Source organism: Delphinus delphis, chromosome 8 (genome assembly GCF_949987515.2).
Source record: "Delphinus delphis chromosome 8, mDelDel1.2, whole genome shotgun sequence".
Taxonomy (NCBI): Eukaryota; Metazoa; Chordata; class Mammalia; order Artiodactyla; family Delphinidae; genus Delphinus; species Delphinus delphis.
This window is the reverse complement of record NC_082690.1, coordinates 64,409,491-64,429,541: the sequence shown is the minus strand read 5'-3', so window position 1 is coordinate 64,429,541 and position 20,051 is coordinate 64,409,491. Positions and strand designations below refer to the sequence as shown.

The following is a 20,051-nucleotide window of genomic DNA, read 5'->3' as shown; positions in this document are numbered from 1 at the left end:
TTACCACATGGTTTAGAAAAACAATTTTTTACACATTAAATTTTTAAAATAAAAGTAATATGTGCTCTTTATAGATACTTAGGAAACAAAAATTGGGACTAAAAAAGATAAAAATCAGAGGAGACAATTTTCACAAAGCGTTTTTCAGCTGATCAAACTACCGCCTAACAGTGGGACATTATAGTTCCATTGGCAAAATGTCATAATGTTAAAATATTTTGGCCCAGTAACAAAATTCTGTTCTTTTCAGGATAAGAAACTGATCAAGGCTCTGTTTGACGTTCTGGCCCACCCCCAGAACTATTTCAAGTACACAGCCCAGGAGTCCCGGGAAATGTTTCCAAGATCCTTCATCCGATTGCTCCGTTCCAAAGTGTCCAGGTTTCTGAGACCTTACAAATGAGCCTGCCCACGTGCCACTCAGCACAGCATTGGGCTGTGGGCTGGTGGAACACAGCGATCTGCTTCTGCAGCCAGCATAGCCGGATAACGCTGCCTCTAGTAGCAGTGCCTGGTTAGAGTTCAATTTTTATAGATAATACAGATATTTTGGTAAATTGAACTTGGTTTTTCTTTCCCAGCATTGTGGATGTGGACTGAGAACGGCTTTGAGTCTTACTCGCTTCTCATTGCTGTGGGCACATGTCTTGGATATGTCAAGGGCGGGCTGAGCGGGACTTCAGTCAGCTCAGGTGAGATGCACGTGTCCTTCTTGGTCCTCACTCCTCCTTGAGGGGGCTGCCTTGTCTGAGACTTCAGCTTCTTCCAGCATAGTCCTCCCTAAGGGAGCCCTCTGCATTCAGGTGTCGGCTCCGACCAGGCAGAGCAGGAAAGGGGGGAGGGAGGGAGGGAGAGTCCTCCAGGCATCATCTACCCACCCGGGACCTGGGAGGACTTGGTGACTCCACAGCCTTCTCCAGCCTGTGTGACTTAAGTTTGATCCCAGAAGCTTGAGTCCTAAGCAGTGATCACTAGAAATTACTTACAGCAGAAAGAATTAGAAATAAAAAGGTAGAAACTAAGCACTTCCACAGACATCGTAATGTAGACCTATCGATGGCCTTCCCTGTTGCCAGTTTCCACCTCAGAGCAAATGCACAGTGCTTGTCTTACACCTTCAGCTGTGCCCTCAGGGCAGCACTCTTCTGGGTGCTGCAGTAGAGCCTGGAGAGTTCAGATAGGATGTGATCTCCTCGATGGATGAGAATCCATCCATCATGAAAAGGAGATTTCACACGCCCCGAGTCAATACCGCCAAGGGTTCTCCTTCCTCCGTGGGCTTCCCAGCACAGGGCGTGCGAGGTCCAGGTGCGACGTGGTACAGACCAGCCTGTCATGTTTGCCTTCCTTCCCCTCGCCAAGTTCAGAGCCTGACTGGGGTCCAGGGGCACGGGCTGCACGGCTCAGGGTGGTCTCAGGCCCTTAATGGTCACCCACTGCCGGAAGCACACAAATCCCGGCCTCTTAGTACCGCAGAATCATCTCATTTTCTCTCGGCACAGTGGGACCTCACAGTCACTTTCTCCCACAGGAATTTGATTTTTCAATATTATTGAATTTTTAAAAATTGAAATCTATAGGCAAAAATCTCATTACAGTGAATAAAAAAGACTTCTATCAAACAAGCTGCCATTTCCCTAATGAATGGGCTGACTACACACAACCCATAGTGTTTTATTTCAGTAGCAAACTAACTCTGCACACAATCAATTCTCTACACCAAAGTACCAAAAGAAAAAAAAGATTAACAAACATTTTTGAAGAAAACAAAGATTATTTCATTTATTGTTGAATTCTCTTTTGACCTCAATGTTTTGTTTTTTAACCTATTAATAACATTGAGTTTTTAAAAGCCCAATCAAACTTCAAAAAATTTATTTGGATGGTCCTAAATACCCATTTCTAAGTCTCTCTTCAAAAATTTGAGCATCTTCGTTTTAAAAAATAATCATTAATACAAGTACTTGGAATTGGTGATGCCGGAACTTGGCTTACATTTCTGAGTCTGACCCTAAGATGAAAATTCAAATGTAATACAATGTGAGTTAATGACCTGACCGATGGCAGCAGAACTGCGCCACCCCGTCCAAGCATGTTAGTAACTTTGTCCTTAGGACTGTCTGATTCTGTATTGCTGGTTTCACAAGAAGGCTAGGGATGGCAGTACACTGGGGGTTGGAAGGAGGCTGCATAAACCTGGTCTCTGTGAAGCATCCTTCAGGAGCTGGGCCATGCATGAGCCACTGAAGCCCTCCTGAAGCTTCCTCTCTATACCCATCAACCACTCTGAGAGACTCTGTGGTCCTGTTGGAAGACTGGATGGCAGGGGCTACTGTTGCTACCTGTTAAATCAGTAAATAGTTACCAAACATCTGCTCTTTGCCAGGCACTGTTCTAGGTCCTAGGGATGCACAGTGACAGGACAGACAAGGTCTTGTCATTTTAGAGTTTACATTTTAGAGGGAGGAGACAATGAACAAATCAACACGGAAAGTATCAACTAGTAGTAAGTGCTATGTTGAAAATTAAAATAGGTTAATATAACAGATGATGGTGTGGCTTCTTTAGGTTTGAGAATTGCGGCGGTTTCTCTAGGTAAACGGTATTTCAACTGAAAAATAAATGGCAAGAAGGAACCAGCCTTGGACAAATCAGGGGAAGAACATTCCAGATAGAGGAAAGCCAGGTGCAAAGGCTATCAGGCAGCAACAAGCGTGTGTGTGGATCATAGACTAGTGAGAAGGCAAGTGGTATGAGATGAGGCCAGGGAACTGGACAGGGGCCAGCGCACACTGGGCTTTGGAATTCAGAATGAGGGTTGTGGGTTTAATTCTAAATATGTCGTGCAGCTTTTGGAGGGGGTTTAAACAGAAGAGTGAGGTGACCTGATTTCTGTTTTTAAAAGATAGCTGTGGTTACTGTATGAAGAATAGGTTTTAGAAAGCAGGCACGGAGGCAGAGAACAGTTAACAAACTACTGCAACCAACCAAGCAGCCATCCAGTGAGAGATGAGGTTGTCTGGGTAAGGCGGGAGTAGTGGAGAGGAGAGAACAGAAGGATTCTGGACATGTTTTGGGAGAGAGTCACCAGAACTTGCTGGTGATTGGGTGGAAGGGGAAGGGAAGGACAGCAACTGAAGGTGACCCCTAGTTGTCTGAATAACTGGTAGATGGAGAAGACTGCAGGAGGAGCAGGTTTGGGACATGTGACAATCTAAAAACCTGTCTACAAATTCTTTGATGCTCCTTCCATGCAAAGTTGGGGGCCTTTTGCCCCTCCCCTTGAACCTGGGATCTGTGACTGATTAACCAATCTTATATGGCAGAAGTAACATTTTACTAGTTCCTGGGCCCAGGACTTAAGATACTGGCAATTTCCACTTCGTCTCCTTGGGAAACTCACTGGGACTTCAGTCACCATGCCTTGAGGAAGCCATAGCAGCTCGTGAAGAGAAACCAAGCCCTCCCCACCTCCCCACCTCCCCACAACCCAGCTGACTCCCAGGTGACAGCTAGCAAAACTTGCCAGCTAACCTTAGAAATGGATTCTCCAGCTGATGCTTCACTGAGCAGTCCCCGTTGAGCCGTACCAAAATGACAGACTTGTGAGCAAAATCAATGATTATTGTTGTTTTAGTCATTAGGCTTTGGGTGCTTTCTTATGCAATGATAAGACACTGGAAAAGAAGAGAAGATCAAGAGTTTAATTTTGGCCATTCTAAGTATGACATGACTATTAGTATCCAAATAAAGATTTCAAATAGGCAACTGGTTCTATGAAGTCCCAGGAGCGCTCAGGGCTGGAATATTAATTTTAATGTCACAGAATAAAGAATGAGACGGGTTGAGGTCACCTGGGAAAAGTAGGTAGATAAAAGAAGACCAGTCAACTCTGAACTCTGGGGGAGCTGTTGATAAAGTAAACAGGAAGAGGTCAGAGCTGAGCTTTGCCTTCCTTCCGCGAGAACAAGTTTTGTGGTAGAACTCTGAGTGGGAGAGGAATCTGTACATGTCCTTCCCTCCAGCTGTGGATATTGTTCTTGAGCCATTTACTGAAGTGCTGCTTTTATGGCTTCAGCCACGTTTCCCTTGAGCTTCCAATGCTAATAAAAGAGTGCTTGCCTTTTCACACTAACGGATGATTATCTTCACTTTGGAAGATTGCTTCCTCTGAATCATTCTCTGAGCTGTTGAGTGTGTCATCTGTAGGCACTCACTGGATTTAGGTTTGCAGGTGATTTTATAATTGTCATGTGGAAACTTGGGAAAGGCAGCAGCTGCACCGCACAGAGCAAGGAATTGTGGATCTTTGCAGGAAGAGGCACCAGGGCTGCTGCATGCTGCCCACCACTGCAGACCACTGCAGCCAGTGGGCCTGTGCACCGGGAAACCCTGGGCTCCCTCCTGCACACCTCGATCTCCTCCTTAACTCAGAAGACATGCCTCTTACTGGGGCTGTCAGTATATCTGCTTCTTTTCACGCGGGAGGATGGATCCCAGGAGCCTTACCCAAGTCTACATTACTCTTAGTCAGTATTTGGGAGGCACGTGGATTAGGTGAGGCTGGAGTAAAGCAGTTCCTCACCAAGTCAAGGGAGCCTTGTTACCTGTGGCCTTCTTGCTAGGCAAGCCATCAGCTGCCTCCAAATCCAGGTCCTGGGTGTTGCCACTAGGAGCCCAACCACAGGAAATTAGAAGCCTCGGAGAGGCTTCCTCCCTGTGTCATCTACTCCAGGGGCTTGTGAACCCAGCTCAGGGGTGTCCTGGATATTTGTGGTAACATGCTTCCTTCTCCGTTCAGGCAGTCCTGATCCGCCTACAGGAGACCAACATCTGGGGCTTGATGGCCCAGCGAGGCTGCTCCTGTGATTGACAGCTATAAAGACATACCTACTCAGCAGGGATCACTTTCCAGGGAACACAGGATTGAAACAGATTTAGAAAGTGAAACCACTCATTCACAGGCAGGTTGCTCTAGCTGAATAAAAGCGATACAAATTAAACCCACCTACTATAAAAAATGATCATAACTCAGCATTGCTTGGTTTTCAGAGTATCTCATTAGGGGAATGGACTACAGACCTTAGTTACTAATAATTCTTTGTTAACGTGTTTGCTCATTCATTCATTTATACAACATGTTTACTGAGGGCTTACCAAGTGCTAGGTATTGAGGAACCGGTGATCCTATAATGAGCAAAATGCTCTTGTGGAGTTTAGATTCTAGTGGAGGGAGACAGAAAATAAACGAACATATAGTAAAGTCAAGTGTGATAACTGCTATAAAGAAAGTTAAAAAGGGTGAAAAGATAAGAGTATGAGGAGGTGGTGGGAGGGAGCGGCTACTCTAGATAGGGTGAGCTCATCATTGGAATCATGAATCCAGCCCCCTCCCAGGGCACTGGCTCCTTAAACCAAGCCTGGCAGCACTGGCCCTGGCAAGTTCCTCTGCCCACCCAGCAGGAACTTGACAGTTTGGCTCAGGCCAGCATGACGAAAGCTCCAGCTTGTGAACAAGCCATTTTGCAATTCCTAGAACAGATGCCACCTAGTGGTTGTAAATGGAATCCACCTGTGTTTCAGTCATCCCACGGCCTTGGAGCTTAAGTAACCTTGGAGCTTAAATGCTCATAATTCAAGACAAAATGTTACCAATGGGATGTTGGGGACTAGGGCTGTGGTTTGACAACTGATTGCATGTTGCTTCAAACAGCCCTCGGAATGTATCTGTTTAGGTCTTTTCCTTCCCTCTGCCTGGCCTAATGACTAATGACCAGGTGAGAAGTCATTGATCTTTAGGTCCTTTCAAACTATCAACAATTCTCTGAATCACATCCATGTCCAAAGACACACACACACACACACACACACACACACACACACACACACACACACACACCCCACATTCATTTATTCATTGTTATGGTCTCGGCACCATGCTAGGCTGGATACATATTCCTGAGACAGGAGGAAAAAGGACTTGAAAGAATGAGGGGGGGCAGGGGGGGCTTCCCTGGTGGTGCAGTGGTTAAGAATCTGCCTGCCAATGCAGGGGACACAGGTTCGAGCCCTGGTCCAGGAAGATCCCACATGCCGCGGAGCAACTAAGCCTGTGTGCCACAACTATTGAGCCTGTGCTCTAGAGCCTGCCAGCCACAGCTACTGAAGCCTGCGCACCTAGAGCCCGTGCTCCACAACAAGAGAAGCCACCGCAATGAGAAGCCCATGCACCGCAACAAAAGAGTAGATCCCACTCGTGGCAACTATAGAAAGCCCACACACAGCAACGAAGACCCAAGACAGCCAAAAATAAATTTTAAAAAAAAGAATGCAGGGGAACAATCAGTCCCAAATTGTAATCTTGTGTGATTTTCACCACGTGTCGTTTAAAGAGCTTACACACCCCACTGACTTGGACTGTCTTATGATCTTATATTTTATCCTACCTAGGATTGAAGGATAACTTTGAGGCATAGTTTGGAGTTTTCTGTCTTTTCCTTGTGCAGCGCAAAAAGCAGAAATAGAAAACCTACCTCAAATCTGAGCTTTGGTGCTATCTTTGCCTTATTATACACTTTGTGGTTGAAAAATAATTAATAGTTTCTGAGCAGAAAATGGAACCAATGCCCCAGGGAGGATAGACCCAGCAATGTGTGACTGACACAGTCATGGCCAGCAGAAGAGTGTGGTGGTAAAGAGTGTGAGCTTGTGGTGAACCCTGGCCGGGCCTGCTGGGCTCAGCCCTCTGCAGCCTTGTGTGTAACTCACTGTGCATGACCACAAACTGGTCATCGTTACACAGTGCCAGTGCAGCTGCAGTAAATGATGCCTGTCCATTGCATAAAACTGTGGACAATATAGCCAGATGGTAATGGTGGCAAAGGAAAAATATGTGCTCAGAATCCCAATGTTAGGTCCAGGTGACTTGGCTTGAGGAAGGCAGCTTTTAGCAGCCACATCAGGCACCAAAGCTGAAGTTTTGAGTGATGTGGGTGCAACTATAAGAGGCTTGGTAAACCCTCACTTGGGATTTCCAACGAGGAACTAAGGGGACTCAAGCAGCATGACTCACCCAATATTCCCCCATTCAGTATTCCTAATGTACTTTTCTGAGAATGCATTCTTTCTGTTTATCTTAGTGAAAGATTTCTCAAAGATTTATGTTTCATAATGTTCATTTTCTCCAAGACTCCCATTATGTCCTCTGCAGTACCTGGATTTGTATCCCAGCTCTGCCACTTAATAGCTGTGTGACCTTGCACAAGTTACTTGACCTCTCTGTGCCTCAGTTTCCTCATATAGTAAATAAAGAAAAAGATAGTACTTACTGGATAGGGTTGTTGTGAGAATAAATGCATTCACAAATGGAAAACTCTTAGAAAACTACCTGGAATGTAGTGTGGGCTCAATAAATGTTAACTATCATCATCATTATCATCTTCCACCACTTCAGACTAGAGAAGTTAAATCCAAGATACACTTAAAAAATGGGTTCGTACTCTGCTAGTTTCTCCCATTTCACTGAAATAGAGAATCCTTTAGTTTCAGGCTTTCTAGTAGGATGTGTTTGTTCTAGAACCAGAAGAATTGGAGCTTGAAGTAGGAATGAAAGGCCATAATGCCTGACTAGGGTTCTTCCACAGGACCTTCTGAAAACCCTTATTCTCCTGAGCTGGAAAGGAGAAATGTGTTCTTCCAATCTCCTAAGACTATCTCTCTCAGATCAGAAACAGCACCCATATACAGAGACCTGTCAATCCATCATCTTTCCTTATTTTCAGTCCTCAGCCTCTGATGTATGAAGATGGCAGTACATCTCCTTGCTGAGCTCAGAATCACACATTCTTCAGAGCTGCTCATCTCAGGTTTGATGTTTCCAGCATGACGAAGTCCAACCTTTGACCCCAGAGAAGCAGTGCCCAGGGCCGTAGGCAAGTAAGGCCGATGAACACACTCACTTTGTCAGGGTGTGAATTCAGGTTCCAAAAATGAGTAATTTGCATGAGGCTTGTGGTCAGTGGGACAAAGTCCCTAATGAGAGAGGAGGACATAGGCCTGGCCAAGGTGGGTCTGACCATCATGTGCCTCAGAGAGCACAGAACTCAAAGTGAAATGTGCTAGTGGAGTGTAGACAGTCTGAAAAGAGAGAATTTCATCCTTTTTTTTTTTTTTTTAACTTAAGACAAAATTTTATTCTGTTATGGTTTTCCTTAGTTTGAAGCGATCTTTATGGTATGTGAAATACCTGCTTGAGAGTCTATCCTGAGTTTATTTTTTTTTGACATTCCTCATGGATCGCTTATATCACTGACATTTATTTTTTCATATATTTCAACATTTTTATATTCAATAGAAGATGTATGTTTTTTCACAAGTATTCCACATCGATCCTGCCATGCTATTGCACTTTCATGGAGTTTGAAACTGAATGCATTCAGGGACTTCCCTGGTGGTCCAGTGGTTAAGACTCTGTGCTTCCACTGCAGGGGGCATGGGTTTGATACCTGGTCGGGGAACTAAGATCCAGCATGCTGCACAACTAAAAAAAAAAAAAAAAAAAAAAAATTGAATGTGTCCATGGGACTCATTTTGGGCAATGAAATGTGTGTCACTCTTGGTCACCCAAGAGAGACTTGGGTCCCTTCTAGATTGACATTTTGAGAAAACAGCATGTGCTTCACCACACTCTCTTTTCCATATTGAGGATGGAGTAGAGTGGTGCCTCCTGCCCACCTTCAAACAACATGTGGCAGAACCAAAAAGCACGTCTTCATTGCGTCACTGCAGCGTAACTGATAAACTTGAAAATTCTTTTCTTTTCTTCTTTTTTTCTCAGTTATACATATACATGTATGTATTCTTTTCAGATTCTTTTCCCATTTAGGTTATTACAGAGTATTGAGCAGAGTTCCCTGTGCTATACTGTAGGTCCTTATTGGTTATCTATTTTAAATATAGTAATGTATACATGCCAATCCCAAACTTCCAATCCCAGTTATTTTTTTATTTCTCTAAAACTTATTCAAAGTTATTCACCTCACTGTTAATAAGATGTACAGTTAATGCTCTGTGCCAGTATTATTAGGCCTGCTCATTGCCGGCAATGGACTTTGACAAAACCCATTTCCTGACACCCCAAAATTAAATTACTCTTTTCAAAACATACCAAACTCGCAATACTTGCAAAAGTATTACATGCATTTAAACTCTAAAGTAGTTCTGTGTAGAGAATATCACTATAGTTTTGAGTGTATATGTGGGTGCTGGTAATTTTGTATTTTCTTTGGGAGTGGAAAAGGAAAACAATTCAAGCTGAAAAAACTATTCTTAAATATTCATTTTTATAAGTTTTATTAAAGAATTTTGTTACACCATTGGGAAAAGAACTACCAGTGCTTTTTTAAAGAATATGAATGGGAGAGGAAAAAAACAAAGCCAGTAATTGTACAGTAAAGAAATCAAGCAATACCTTGATGAGATGATCAAAATTAGCATCTTCAATAGAAGACAGATGGACAACATGTGGCTCCAGATGTGATACCCTGAGAGGAACATAACATCACCTACACAGTACTCAGACCAAGAATGAATAACCTCAATCCCAATACAAGAAAACTGGATAAACACAAAATGAGAAATATTCCATTTTTTAAAAGGGAAGAGAAATAACTTTCACACCAACGAAATTAAAAACTTTTGTGTTTCAAAGGACACCATCAAGAAAGTGAAAAGGCAGCCCATAGAATGGGGAAAAAATTTGCAAATCATATATCTGATGAGAGACTTATAGCTAGAATATATTAAAACTCTTACAACCCAATAATAGATAACTCAGTTTAGAAGTGAGAAAATGATCTGAATAGATATTTTTCTAAAGAAGATAAACAAATGGCCAATAAGCACATGAAAAAGATGCTCAACATCTTTAGTCATCAGGGAAATGCAAATCAAAACCACAATGAGACATCATTTTACACCCACCCATTATAGGATGGCTATAATCAAAGGGACAAGTGTAGGTGACGATGCGGAGACGTTGGAAGCCTCATACATTGCTGGTAGGGATGTAAAATGGTGCAGCCACTCTGGAAAACAGTTTGTTAGTTCTTCAACAGTTTAAACATAGAATTACCATGTAACCCAGCAATTCCACTCCAAGAGAAATGAAAACGTAAGTCCATACAAAAACACATACACAAAAGTGCACAGCAGCATCAGTCATGATAGCCAAAAGGTGGAAACAACTTAAATGTCCATCATTTGTTGAAAGGATAAACGAAATGTGAGAAATCCATAAAATGGAGTAATATTTGACATAAAAAAATGAAATACTGATGCATGCTATAACATAGATGAACCTTGAAAACATGCTAAGTGAAAGCAGCCAGTCACAAAAGAAAATATATTGTACAATTCTAGTTATATGAAATGTAACAAATCCATAGAGACAGAACCTGTAGATGACAGCTTGCCTAGGGCTGGAGAGTTTAGGAGGAAATGGGGAATGACTGCCCAAAAGAAATGGGTACATAGTTTCTTTTGGGATGATCAATATGTTCTAAAATTGATTGTAGTGATGGTTGCCCAGCTCTGTGAATATATTAAAAAACATTGAATTCTACACTTTAAGCGGTAAATTGTATGGTATATGAATTATGTCTCAGTGAAACAGTTATTTAAAAATTAGAAATGGAAAAGAAGAAGTTACATGTCCTAAGAGACTACTGCAAGCAACTCTATGCCAATAAAATGGACAACCTGGAAGAAATGGACAAATTCTTAGAAAGTTAAAACCTTCCAAGACTGAACCAGGAAGAAATACAAAATATGAACAGACCAATCACAAGTAACGAAGTTGAAACTGTGATTAAAGATCTTCCAACAAACAAAAGCCCAGGACCAGATGGCTTCGCAGGTGAATTCTATCAAACATTTAGAGAAGAGCTAACACCCATTGTTCTCAAACTCTTCCAAAAATTGCAGAGGAAGGAACACTCCCAAACTTATTCTATGAGGCCATCATCACCCTGATACCAAAACCAGACAAAGATACTACAAAAAAAGAAAATTACAGAGCAATATCACTGATGAATATAGATGCAAAAATCCTCAACAGGATACTAACAAACAGCATCCAGCAACACATTAAAAGGATCATACACCATGATCATGTGGGATTTATCCCAGGGATGCAAGGATTCTTCAATATATGCCAATCAATCAATGTGATAAACCATATTAAGAAATTGAAGAATAAAAACCATATGATCAAAAAAAAAAAAACCATATGATCATCTCAGTAGATGCAGAAAATTCTTTTGACAAAATCCAACACCCATTTATGATAAAAACTCTCCAGAAAGTAGGCATAGAGGGAACCTACCTCAACATAATAAAGGCCATATACGACAAACCCACAGCAAACATCATTCTCAGTGGTGAAAAACTGAAAGCATTTCCTCTAAGATCAGGAGGAAGACAAGGATGTCCACTCTTGCCACTATTATTCGACATAGTTTTGGAAGTCCTAGCTACGGCAATCAGAGAAGAAAAAGAAATAAAAGGAATACAAATTGGAAAAGAAGAAGTAAAACTGTCACTGTTTGCAGATGACATGATACTATACATAGAGAATCCTAAATGTGCCACCAGAAAACTACTAGAGCTAATCAATGAATTTGGTAAAGTAGCAGGATACAAAATTAATGCACAGAATTCTCTTGCATTCCTATACACTAATGATGAAAAATTTGAGAGAGAAATTAAGGAAACATGCCCATTTACCATTGCAACAAAGAGAATAAAATACCTAGGAATAAATCTACCTAGGGAGACAAAAGACCTGTATGTAAAAAACTATAAGACACTGATGAAAGAAATTAAAGATGATACAAACAGACGGAGAGATATACCATGTTCTTGGATTGGAAGAATCAATATTGTGTAAATGACTATACTACCAAAAGCAATCTACAGATTCAATGCAATCCCTATCAAATTACCAATGGCATTTTCTACAGAACTAGAACAAAAAATCTTAAAATTTGTATGGAGACACAAAAGACCCTGAATAGCCAAAGCAGTCTTGAGAAAGAAAAACGGAGCTGGAGGAATCAGACTCCCTGACTTCAGACCATACTACAAAGCTACAGTAATCAAGACAATATGGTACTGGCACAAAAACAGAAATATAGATCAATGGAACAGGATAGAAAGCCCAGCGATAAACCCACGTACCTATGGTCAACTAATCTATGACAAAGGAGGCAAGGATATACAATGGAGAAAAGACAGCCTCTTCAATAAGTGGTGCTGGGAAAACTGGACAGCTGCATGTAAAAGAATGAAATTAGAACACTTCCTAACACCATACACAAAAATAAACTCAAAATGGATTAGAGACCTAAATGTAAGACTGGACACTATAAAACTCTTAGAGGAAAACATAGGAAGAACACTCTTTGACATAAATCACAGCAAGATTTTTTTTTCTTAGTGTAGAACATTTATTTATTTATTCCATGAAACACTTAAAGTTTTGGTCAGTGGGAAATAAAGCAAGATCTTTTTTTTTTTTTGCGGTACACGGGCCTCTCACTGTTGTGGCCTCTCCCGTTGCAGAGCACAGGCTCCAGACACGCAGGCCCAGCGGCCATGGCTCACGGGCCTAGCTGCTCCGCGGCATGTGGGATCTTCCCGGACCGGGGCACGAACCCGTGTCCCCTGCATCGGCAGGCAGACTCTCAACCACTGCACTACCAGGGAAGCCCACAAGATCCTTTTTGATCCACCTCCTAGAGTAATGGAAAGAAAAACAAAAATAAACAAATGGGACCTAATGAAACTTAAAAGCCTTTGCAAAGCAAAGGAAACTACAAACAAGATGAAAAGACAACCCTCAGAATGGGAGAAAATATTTGCAAACGAATCAACGGACAAAGAATTAATCTCCAAAATATATAAACAACTCATGCAGCGCAATATTAAAAAAACAAACAACCCAATCAAAAAATGGGCAGAAGACCTAAATAGATATTTCTCCAAAGAGGACATACAGATGGCCAAGAAGCACTTGAAAAGCTGCTCAACATCACTAGTTATTAGAGAAATGCAAATCAAAACTACAATGAGGTATCACCTCACACCAGTCAGAATGGGCATCATCAGAAAATCTACAAACAGTAAATGCTGGAGAGGGTGTGGAGCAAAGGGAACCCTCTTTCACTGTTGGTGGGAATGTAAACTGATAAAGCCACTATGGAGAACAGTATGGAGCTTCCTTAAAAATCTAAAAATAGAATTACCATATGATCCAGCAATCCCACTACTGGGCGTATACCCAGAGAAAACCACAATTCAAAAAGACGCATGCACCCCAATGTTCATTGTAGCACTATTTACAATAGCCAGGACATGGAAGCAACCTAAATGCCCATTGACAGGCGAATGGATAAAGAAGATGTGGTACATATATACAATGGAATATTACTCAGCCATAAAAAGGAGTGAAATTGGGTAATTTGTAGAGATGTGGATGGATCTAGAGACTGTCATACAGTGTGAGGTAAGAGAAAAACAAATATCGTACATTAACACATATATGTGGAACCTAGAAAAATGGTACAGATGAACCAGTTTGCAGGGCAGAAATAGAGACACAGATGTAGAGAACAAACATATGGACACCAAGGGGGGAAAGTGGCGGGGTGAGGGTGTGTGTGTGATGAATTAGGTGATTGGGACTGACATATATACACTAATATGTATAAAATGGCTAACTAATAAGAACCTGCTGTATAAAAAAATAAATAAAATAAAATTCAAAAAAAAAAGATTCAAAAAAGATGGCTGACTATAAAAATAAATAAATAAATAAATAAAGAATAGCATCTCTTTTTTGAAGCGACCCTAAGTAATAGAATTATTGGTACCCAGAATGTCATCCCCCCATATCCTAAAAGATGGTATTCTAGAATAAAATTGCTCATATTTATTTAAAAAAACAGTTATTTAATAAAAAGATGGAGTGCTGTATTCTTCAAAAATGTCAGTGTCATAAAAGACAAAGCAAACTGTGGACATGTTCCAGATTAAACGAGGCTAAAGAGACATGACAGGGGACTTCCCTGGTGGCACAGTGGTTAAGAATCCACCCGTCAATGCAGGGGACACGGGTTTGATCCCTGGTCCAGGAAGATCCCACATGCCGTGGAGCAACTAAGCCTGTGCACCACAGCTACTGAGCCTGTGCTCTAGAGCCCGCGAACCTCAGCTATTGAGCCCACGCACACAACTACTGAAGCCCGAGCGCCTAGAGCCCGTGCTCCGCAACAAGAGAAGCCACGGCAATGAGAAGCCGACTCACGGCCACGAAGAGTAGCCCCCGCTTGCCGCAACTAGAGAAAGCCTGCGCGCAGCAACAAAGACCCAACACAGCCAAAAATAAATAATTAAAACAATCTATAAAAAAAAAGAAAAAGAAAGAGACCTGACAAATACAACCCCTGACCCTAGCCTGGATCCTGTACTAGAGGAATATGTCATGAAGAACTTTATTAGGTCAATTGACAAAACTGAAACACGAAGAATAATAAATAAAAGTATTGTATCAATGAAAATTTATGAGGTTTATATCTGCAGTGTTATATACGAGAAAAATTCCTATTCCCAGGAAATATATAATGAAATCTTAGTGGTAAAGGGTCATAATGTATGTAGCTTATCCTCAAATAGTTTAGAAAAAGTGTTTTGCTTGGGTGTGTTTGTTGTGTGTTTGTGTTGAGGGAAAGCAAATGATATAGCCAACGCAGTAAAATGTTAATGATCTGGTTAAAGAATATACAGGTGTTCTTTTATTGCTTTTATTTTTGCAAACTTTGGTAAGTTTGAAATTGTTTCCAAATAAAACCTTTAAAAATAATCACAAGGACTTATCTCCCCAGGCAGTACAGAGCTGTGTGAAAATAGGTCAGTGAATGCTGTGTGAGTGTGAGTGTGTGTGGTGTGTAGATGTCTGCACGCCCAAGCACAGAGCCCTTGGCCTCTCTGCTGCCATTGCCCACAAGCCAGAGCTTGCCCAGTGAGGGCCACTGACCTGTCACTGTCACACACAAGCCACATGCTTAGTTCTTTTGGGGGAAGGCAGTGGAGGCCTCTGTGCTCCTGAGGTAGACAGAGGTAACCAGGTGCGCTGAGCTGCCCTGCAAGCCCTCTTACCTCTGGCTGGGTGTGACAGAAAGGGATTTGGAGCCAGCCTGCCAAGCCAAGGCTGTGCCGCATTCTCAGAAGCTTGCCATCTTCACAGGTCTGTTTCCAGACGGTAGAGCTCTCCCCTGGCCTCTGTTCTCGCCCTTTCTCCAGGTTCTCTACCTATGTTGGACAGAGGAAGGAAAGAGGAACAGGGCTCTTATTTATCGAGGGCTCACTTTGTGCCAGGCCCTTTGCTTTACATGTTATCCTATTTAAACCACACAGAGCCTGGCCAGATGGATAAACTGAGGCTCAGAGATCTGCAGAAACTTGGCCATGGTCCCACAGCAAGCAAGGAGCAGAGCCGGGATTCAGTGCCAAGCCTCTTTCCACCAGACATTCTCGCTTTTGAGATACTGAGATTTCCCCCCCACTTTTCTGTCCTCTTTTGCTATCTTATTTGAGATTACATCCTGTTCTCATGCCAGGAAATGAAACAAAATCACTGCTGACAGGAATGGATCCAAAAGACCCAGCCAACTTTGGAAAACACCAGCGGGGCTGCCATCAGTCTTGTTTTATGAGGCTATGGTGACACTGGCAATTACCCTGAAGGAAGAAGACAGAAGTAACGCTTGTCTTTGCGTTAACCTGCCAAAGTCGACAGTCTTCAGGGCTGGGTGTCAACTTGGGGGCAACGTGTAGCCAGAGATCCTGGTAGACATACAACACCTGCAGGGGACAGCTGTTTGAAGAATCTTCCTGCCAGAGGGATTTGGAGTGGTACTAAGGGCACCAGAGGAAGAAGGGGACTCTGCAACTACAAGGATGGAGATGGTGAGTGAAGGGTGAGCCGGGCAGTGGCCATTACTTCCAGTGTGTGCCCAAGGGCAAAGTCAGAGCAAAATATGCATGGGTAGCAAGGGCAGGGGGATGAAAGTTCCTTGACTATTTCCTCTTTCTCCTCTGATCTTCTCATCTACTTTTCTGGACTCTCACCCCCAGCACTCATCCTGTAGACCATTCTCAAAGGTCTCCCTGTTACCTGAAGACCCAAAAGAGAGTTTCTAGGTGAACAGATTATAAGCCTGGAGCTGCTGACAGCCATCACACTAGAAGAGCCGGCCTACAGTGGCATCAGCTCAGAGTTGAAAGACAGTGTTAATGTTGTTTGAGCCCCTGGATTCAGCCATGCCTGAAACCCCTGCACTTTTAAATTAAGGGGACAGTTTTCCTTTTCTTAAAAAAAATTGAGGTATAGTTGATTTACAATATTGTGTTAGTTTCAGGAGGAAAAAGTTTTCATTTTTGCTTAGGAAATTTTCAACTGGGTTTCCTGTGACTTATAATAAGAACAACATGAATAAAATCCTAACTGAAGCAGCATCAGCTTATCTAGCATAATTTTCCAGGACATACCCTCTATAACAGCCAAGGCAGGATGTTAGGATTTTAGAACAGAATTTAAAACAGAATTTAAAGCAGAATTTACTTCACATGGTAAATTCAGAATCCAGAGACACCACAGAGAGGAAGAGAGGAGGCCAGCTGCTACCCCAGGAGGCCTTGGTTCCAAGGAGGGGGTGAGATGCTCAGGTCTGTAGGGAGGCTTGGAGGAAGCATAGGCCAGGGCCCATTCTGAGGCTCAGCAATCCTGAGACTGTCCCAGGTAATTACGGTAGCTACCTTCTGCTGAGCCCTTACTACATGCCACAATGTGCTATGTGTATTATTATTTCATTTAATCTTCACAGCAGCCCTGAGAGGTAGATACATTACTAGCATCATTTTCTAGATGAGGAGCTAAAACTCAGAGTGGCAAAGTAACTTAGTAGCTTACTAGTTGCATAGCTAGTAAGTAGAAGAGCAGGGATTCAAACCTAGTGTATCAAACTCCAAAACCTGTGCTTTTCACAACTATATTATAGTTTTTTCTAGATGGGTCAGTGGGGCAGGGGAGGTTGGCTATATGGAGAATTAATAATGACCTTTCCTTGGTACAGCCTTCCAGAGTTTACAAAGCCCAATTTTATAAGCAATCTTGCTGCATCCATTTTACAGATGTGGAAACTGAGGCTTAGAGGTAGGAAGTGACTTGCTCAAAGTCATTTGGTCAAACGGGATAAACTGCCCAGAGGTCTGCAGTCTGCAGAAACTCATAGGGTGTTTACAGGGAGTGGGGTTGGCCTCATACCTTGCCCCATGCTTAAGAGCAGTGATGGTATCAGTCTGGCTGAGGAAGATCTCTGAGAGATGAGGGGACCAGTAGGTGTTGGGGCCATAGATCCAATTGCAGAACACAAATCCCACTATAACAAAGAGCTCTGCATTCACAAAAAGACTCTCAGCTCCAGCCAAGGCTCTATTTATTTTCCCATAACACTTGATATGGACAAATTCCAGTTCAATCAGAGACATTCAGCTCCTGGTTTTCTGGGTAGGGGTGTCGGGGGAATCTCACTATGAAAGAAGCCCCTTTCTTCTGTCGGGCCATCCCCAACAAAAAGGCTGCAAGACTGAGCTGAGCTGCCTGCGGATGGGGAGTTGGAATCTGCCTGCCTGGCTTCCTCTCAGAGGAAAGTAGCTGTCCTGGCCGGAGCCCCAGGGGCCCTCACTTTTGGACCTGTCCTGATGTTTTGCTGAGCTCAGAGGCACCTATCCTAGAGAGACAAGGCAAGGCTGTCTTTTACCATTCCCTGGGCGACTCAGGCCTGGAGGAGTGACTAGGCAGGGATCCAGGCGACAGGACAGAAGGGCCCAGGGCAGCCACTGTTGTTCACTGCTGGAAGTGTGCCAGGGAACTGGAAGGTGAGCTGCAATCCCACCCCCACCCCCCTTTGCCCCCCTCCAGGTGGCTGCGCGCTCAATGTGTGCTGGGGGACAAGGAATCCCTGGGGCTTCCTTGAAGCCAGGTGAGCAGCCTTCTGACCTTCTGGATTTATCTCCCCACAGGAATATGTGAGCTCTGAATCTAGGACAAGTGCTGAAGGCAGGAACTGAGGGAAAGAAGCAAGGTCAAACCCAGCCCTTCTAGGTCTGGGAAGTCCAGCACAGGTTCTGGGGGCAGACAGTCTGAGGTTAAAATCCCAGCTCTACCTCTTGCTTTCCTCAGATAAGACCTTAACTTCTTGCTGTACTTATACTAGTATTTACTGAGTGCCTTCTGTGAGCTAGGGATTCAATGGTAAGCAAAAAATGGACTCAGTTGCCTTCTTGGAGCTTACAGTTAATTAAGGAAATAAATATTAACCAAACAACCAATAACGCCCCCACCACTACCACCAAAAAAAGTGGAACATCCAGGAGAGATGCGTAGTTTATAATTAGGAAGAACTCACTCCCTCTGGGAGGTTAGAGAAGGCTTTCCTAAAGACATGACAGTGGAATTGAGGTCTGTTTACTACACAGGTTTGGAGGGGACATTCCACACAGAGGGAACAGGATATTCAAAGGTCAGCCATTTGGAGGGAGAATGGCTTCTCCAAGGAACTGGAGGAAAGAAAGCTCATGAGGCTGAAGTACAGAGTGGAGATGCAGGTGTGGGGCAGACCATGCAAGAATATGGGTCTTTTGAGAGCAATAGGAAGACTTTTGTGGTGCTCTAAGCAGGGAGGTGAGATGATCACATTTGTAGTTTGAAAAGATTATTCTGGCAGCAGGGAACAATGGATTGGAAGGGAACCAAGGCACATTCAGGAGACCAGTTAGGAGGTCTCAGGCATTCGCCTGTAAAATGGGAATAATGATACTATCTCATAAGTTATTGCCATGATTCAATGAAAGACTGCATTTTAAGTATTTATTCTGGTGCCTGGTGCATGGTAAAGGCTCAGTAAATGTCGTTATTCTTACTTTTGTTGGTTCTCTTCAGGGAGCAGATCTTTCTATTTCATGCCTGCTCCTGTGAAATGGGGTGGGAGAGTGCAGTGGTGTTAGTTTCTAGAGTGGAAAACGTGGTTTGTACTAAGTCACAACGTCGAGGCCAGGACCCAGGATGCCTGAAGGCCCGATTGGAATGGCTTGAGAGTATGACAGATTCACAAAGAAAACCGGGTTCCAGTTGCTCCCGGAGTCATGCTGGAGAGAGCCCGAGTGTTGGCTGAGAAAAACGTGCTTTTCTGCCGGGTGTTCCGAAGAGCAGGTGTAGGGCTCGCACTCGTGTGCAGTCGTGCGGAGGCGGGGACCCTTGCCACTCCTCAGCCCCAGGGTGACCCGCAGGCATCCACCAAGCTCTGCTTCCCTGGCTCGGATGTGCGGGTCCTGGGCCCGCGGGCAGAGGGAGCAGGGAGGAGGGAGGGTCCCCGGAAGGCAGATTCCGGCCGGCCCGCAGGGGCTGCCCCCTCCCCAATCACGTGGGCCTGGTGGGTGGGGACCGATCTGAAGTTGGAGAAATCCCTAGCAATCCAACTTCGGAGTGCGCCGCCGGTCCTCGGGAGCCGGGGCTTTGGGCGCTAGGGCTCCAGGAGGGGCGCGAAAGTGGGAACTGGTGAAGCCGAGCAGCGGCGCAGGAGACAGGACTCGGGGCATGGCCCGGCTGTCGGTGATCCCGGGGTCGGCCACGGCGTGGACAGGTGAGCGGGGACCAGGAGGTGGCGGCGGCTGCCGTGGGAGAGGCCGCTCCTGCGTTGGCCTCCCCACACTTCATCTCGGTCCAGGGGATGCGGGGCACCCACAACGCGAGGGACCGGTTGGGTAAAGCTGCCGCGGTAGACCTTGGCGCTCAGAGTCAGTCTCGCCAGCGCCACTCCTCCTCTCCCGCCCCGTGCCCCAGTGGGGTGGTGCGGGTGTGGGCAGCGGCCCGGGACTCTGGGAAGCAGCGCGCAGGCTGGGGCGGCCCCGCCCCCCGCGTGTACACTGGCTGC

General features: G+C 44.0%; 1 protein-coding gene across 5 annotated transcripts in view; it reads left to right on the top strand.

Moving 5' to 3' along the window:
• Positions 1-7,382, top strand: part of SCUBE2 (signal peptide, CUB domain and EGF like domain containing 2) — a 71,133-nt gene extending 63,751 nt beyond the window's left edge. For 4 of the 5 annotated variants that reach the window (XM_060018460.1, XM_060018462.1, XM_060018461.1 and 1 more), the window contains one exon: positions 251-4,129. In XM_060018460.1, coding sequence (XP_059874443.1) covers positions 251-403 — 153 coding nt within the window. In that variant the 3' untranslated portion in view covers positions 404-4,129. Of the gene's footprint in view, positions 1-250; positions 4,130-6,052 lie in introns of those variants that run through there. The other variant, XR_009520392.1, reaches the window with a different exon arrangement.
• The last annotated feature ends 12,669 nt before the right edge of the window (positions 7,383-20,051 follow it).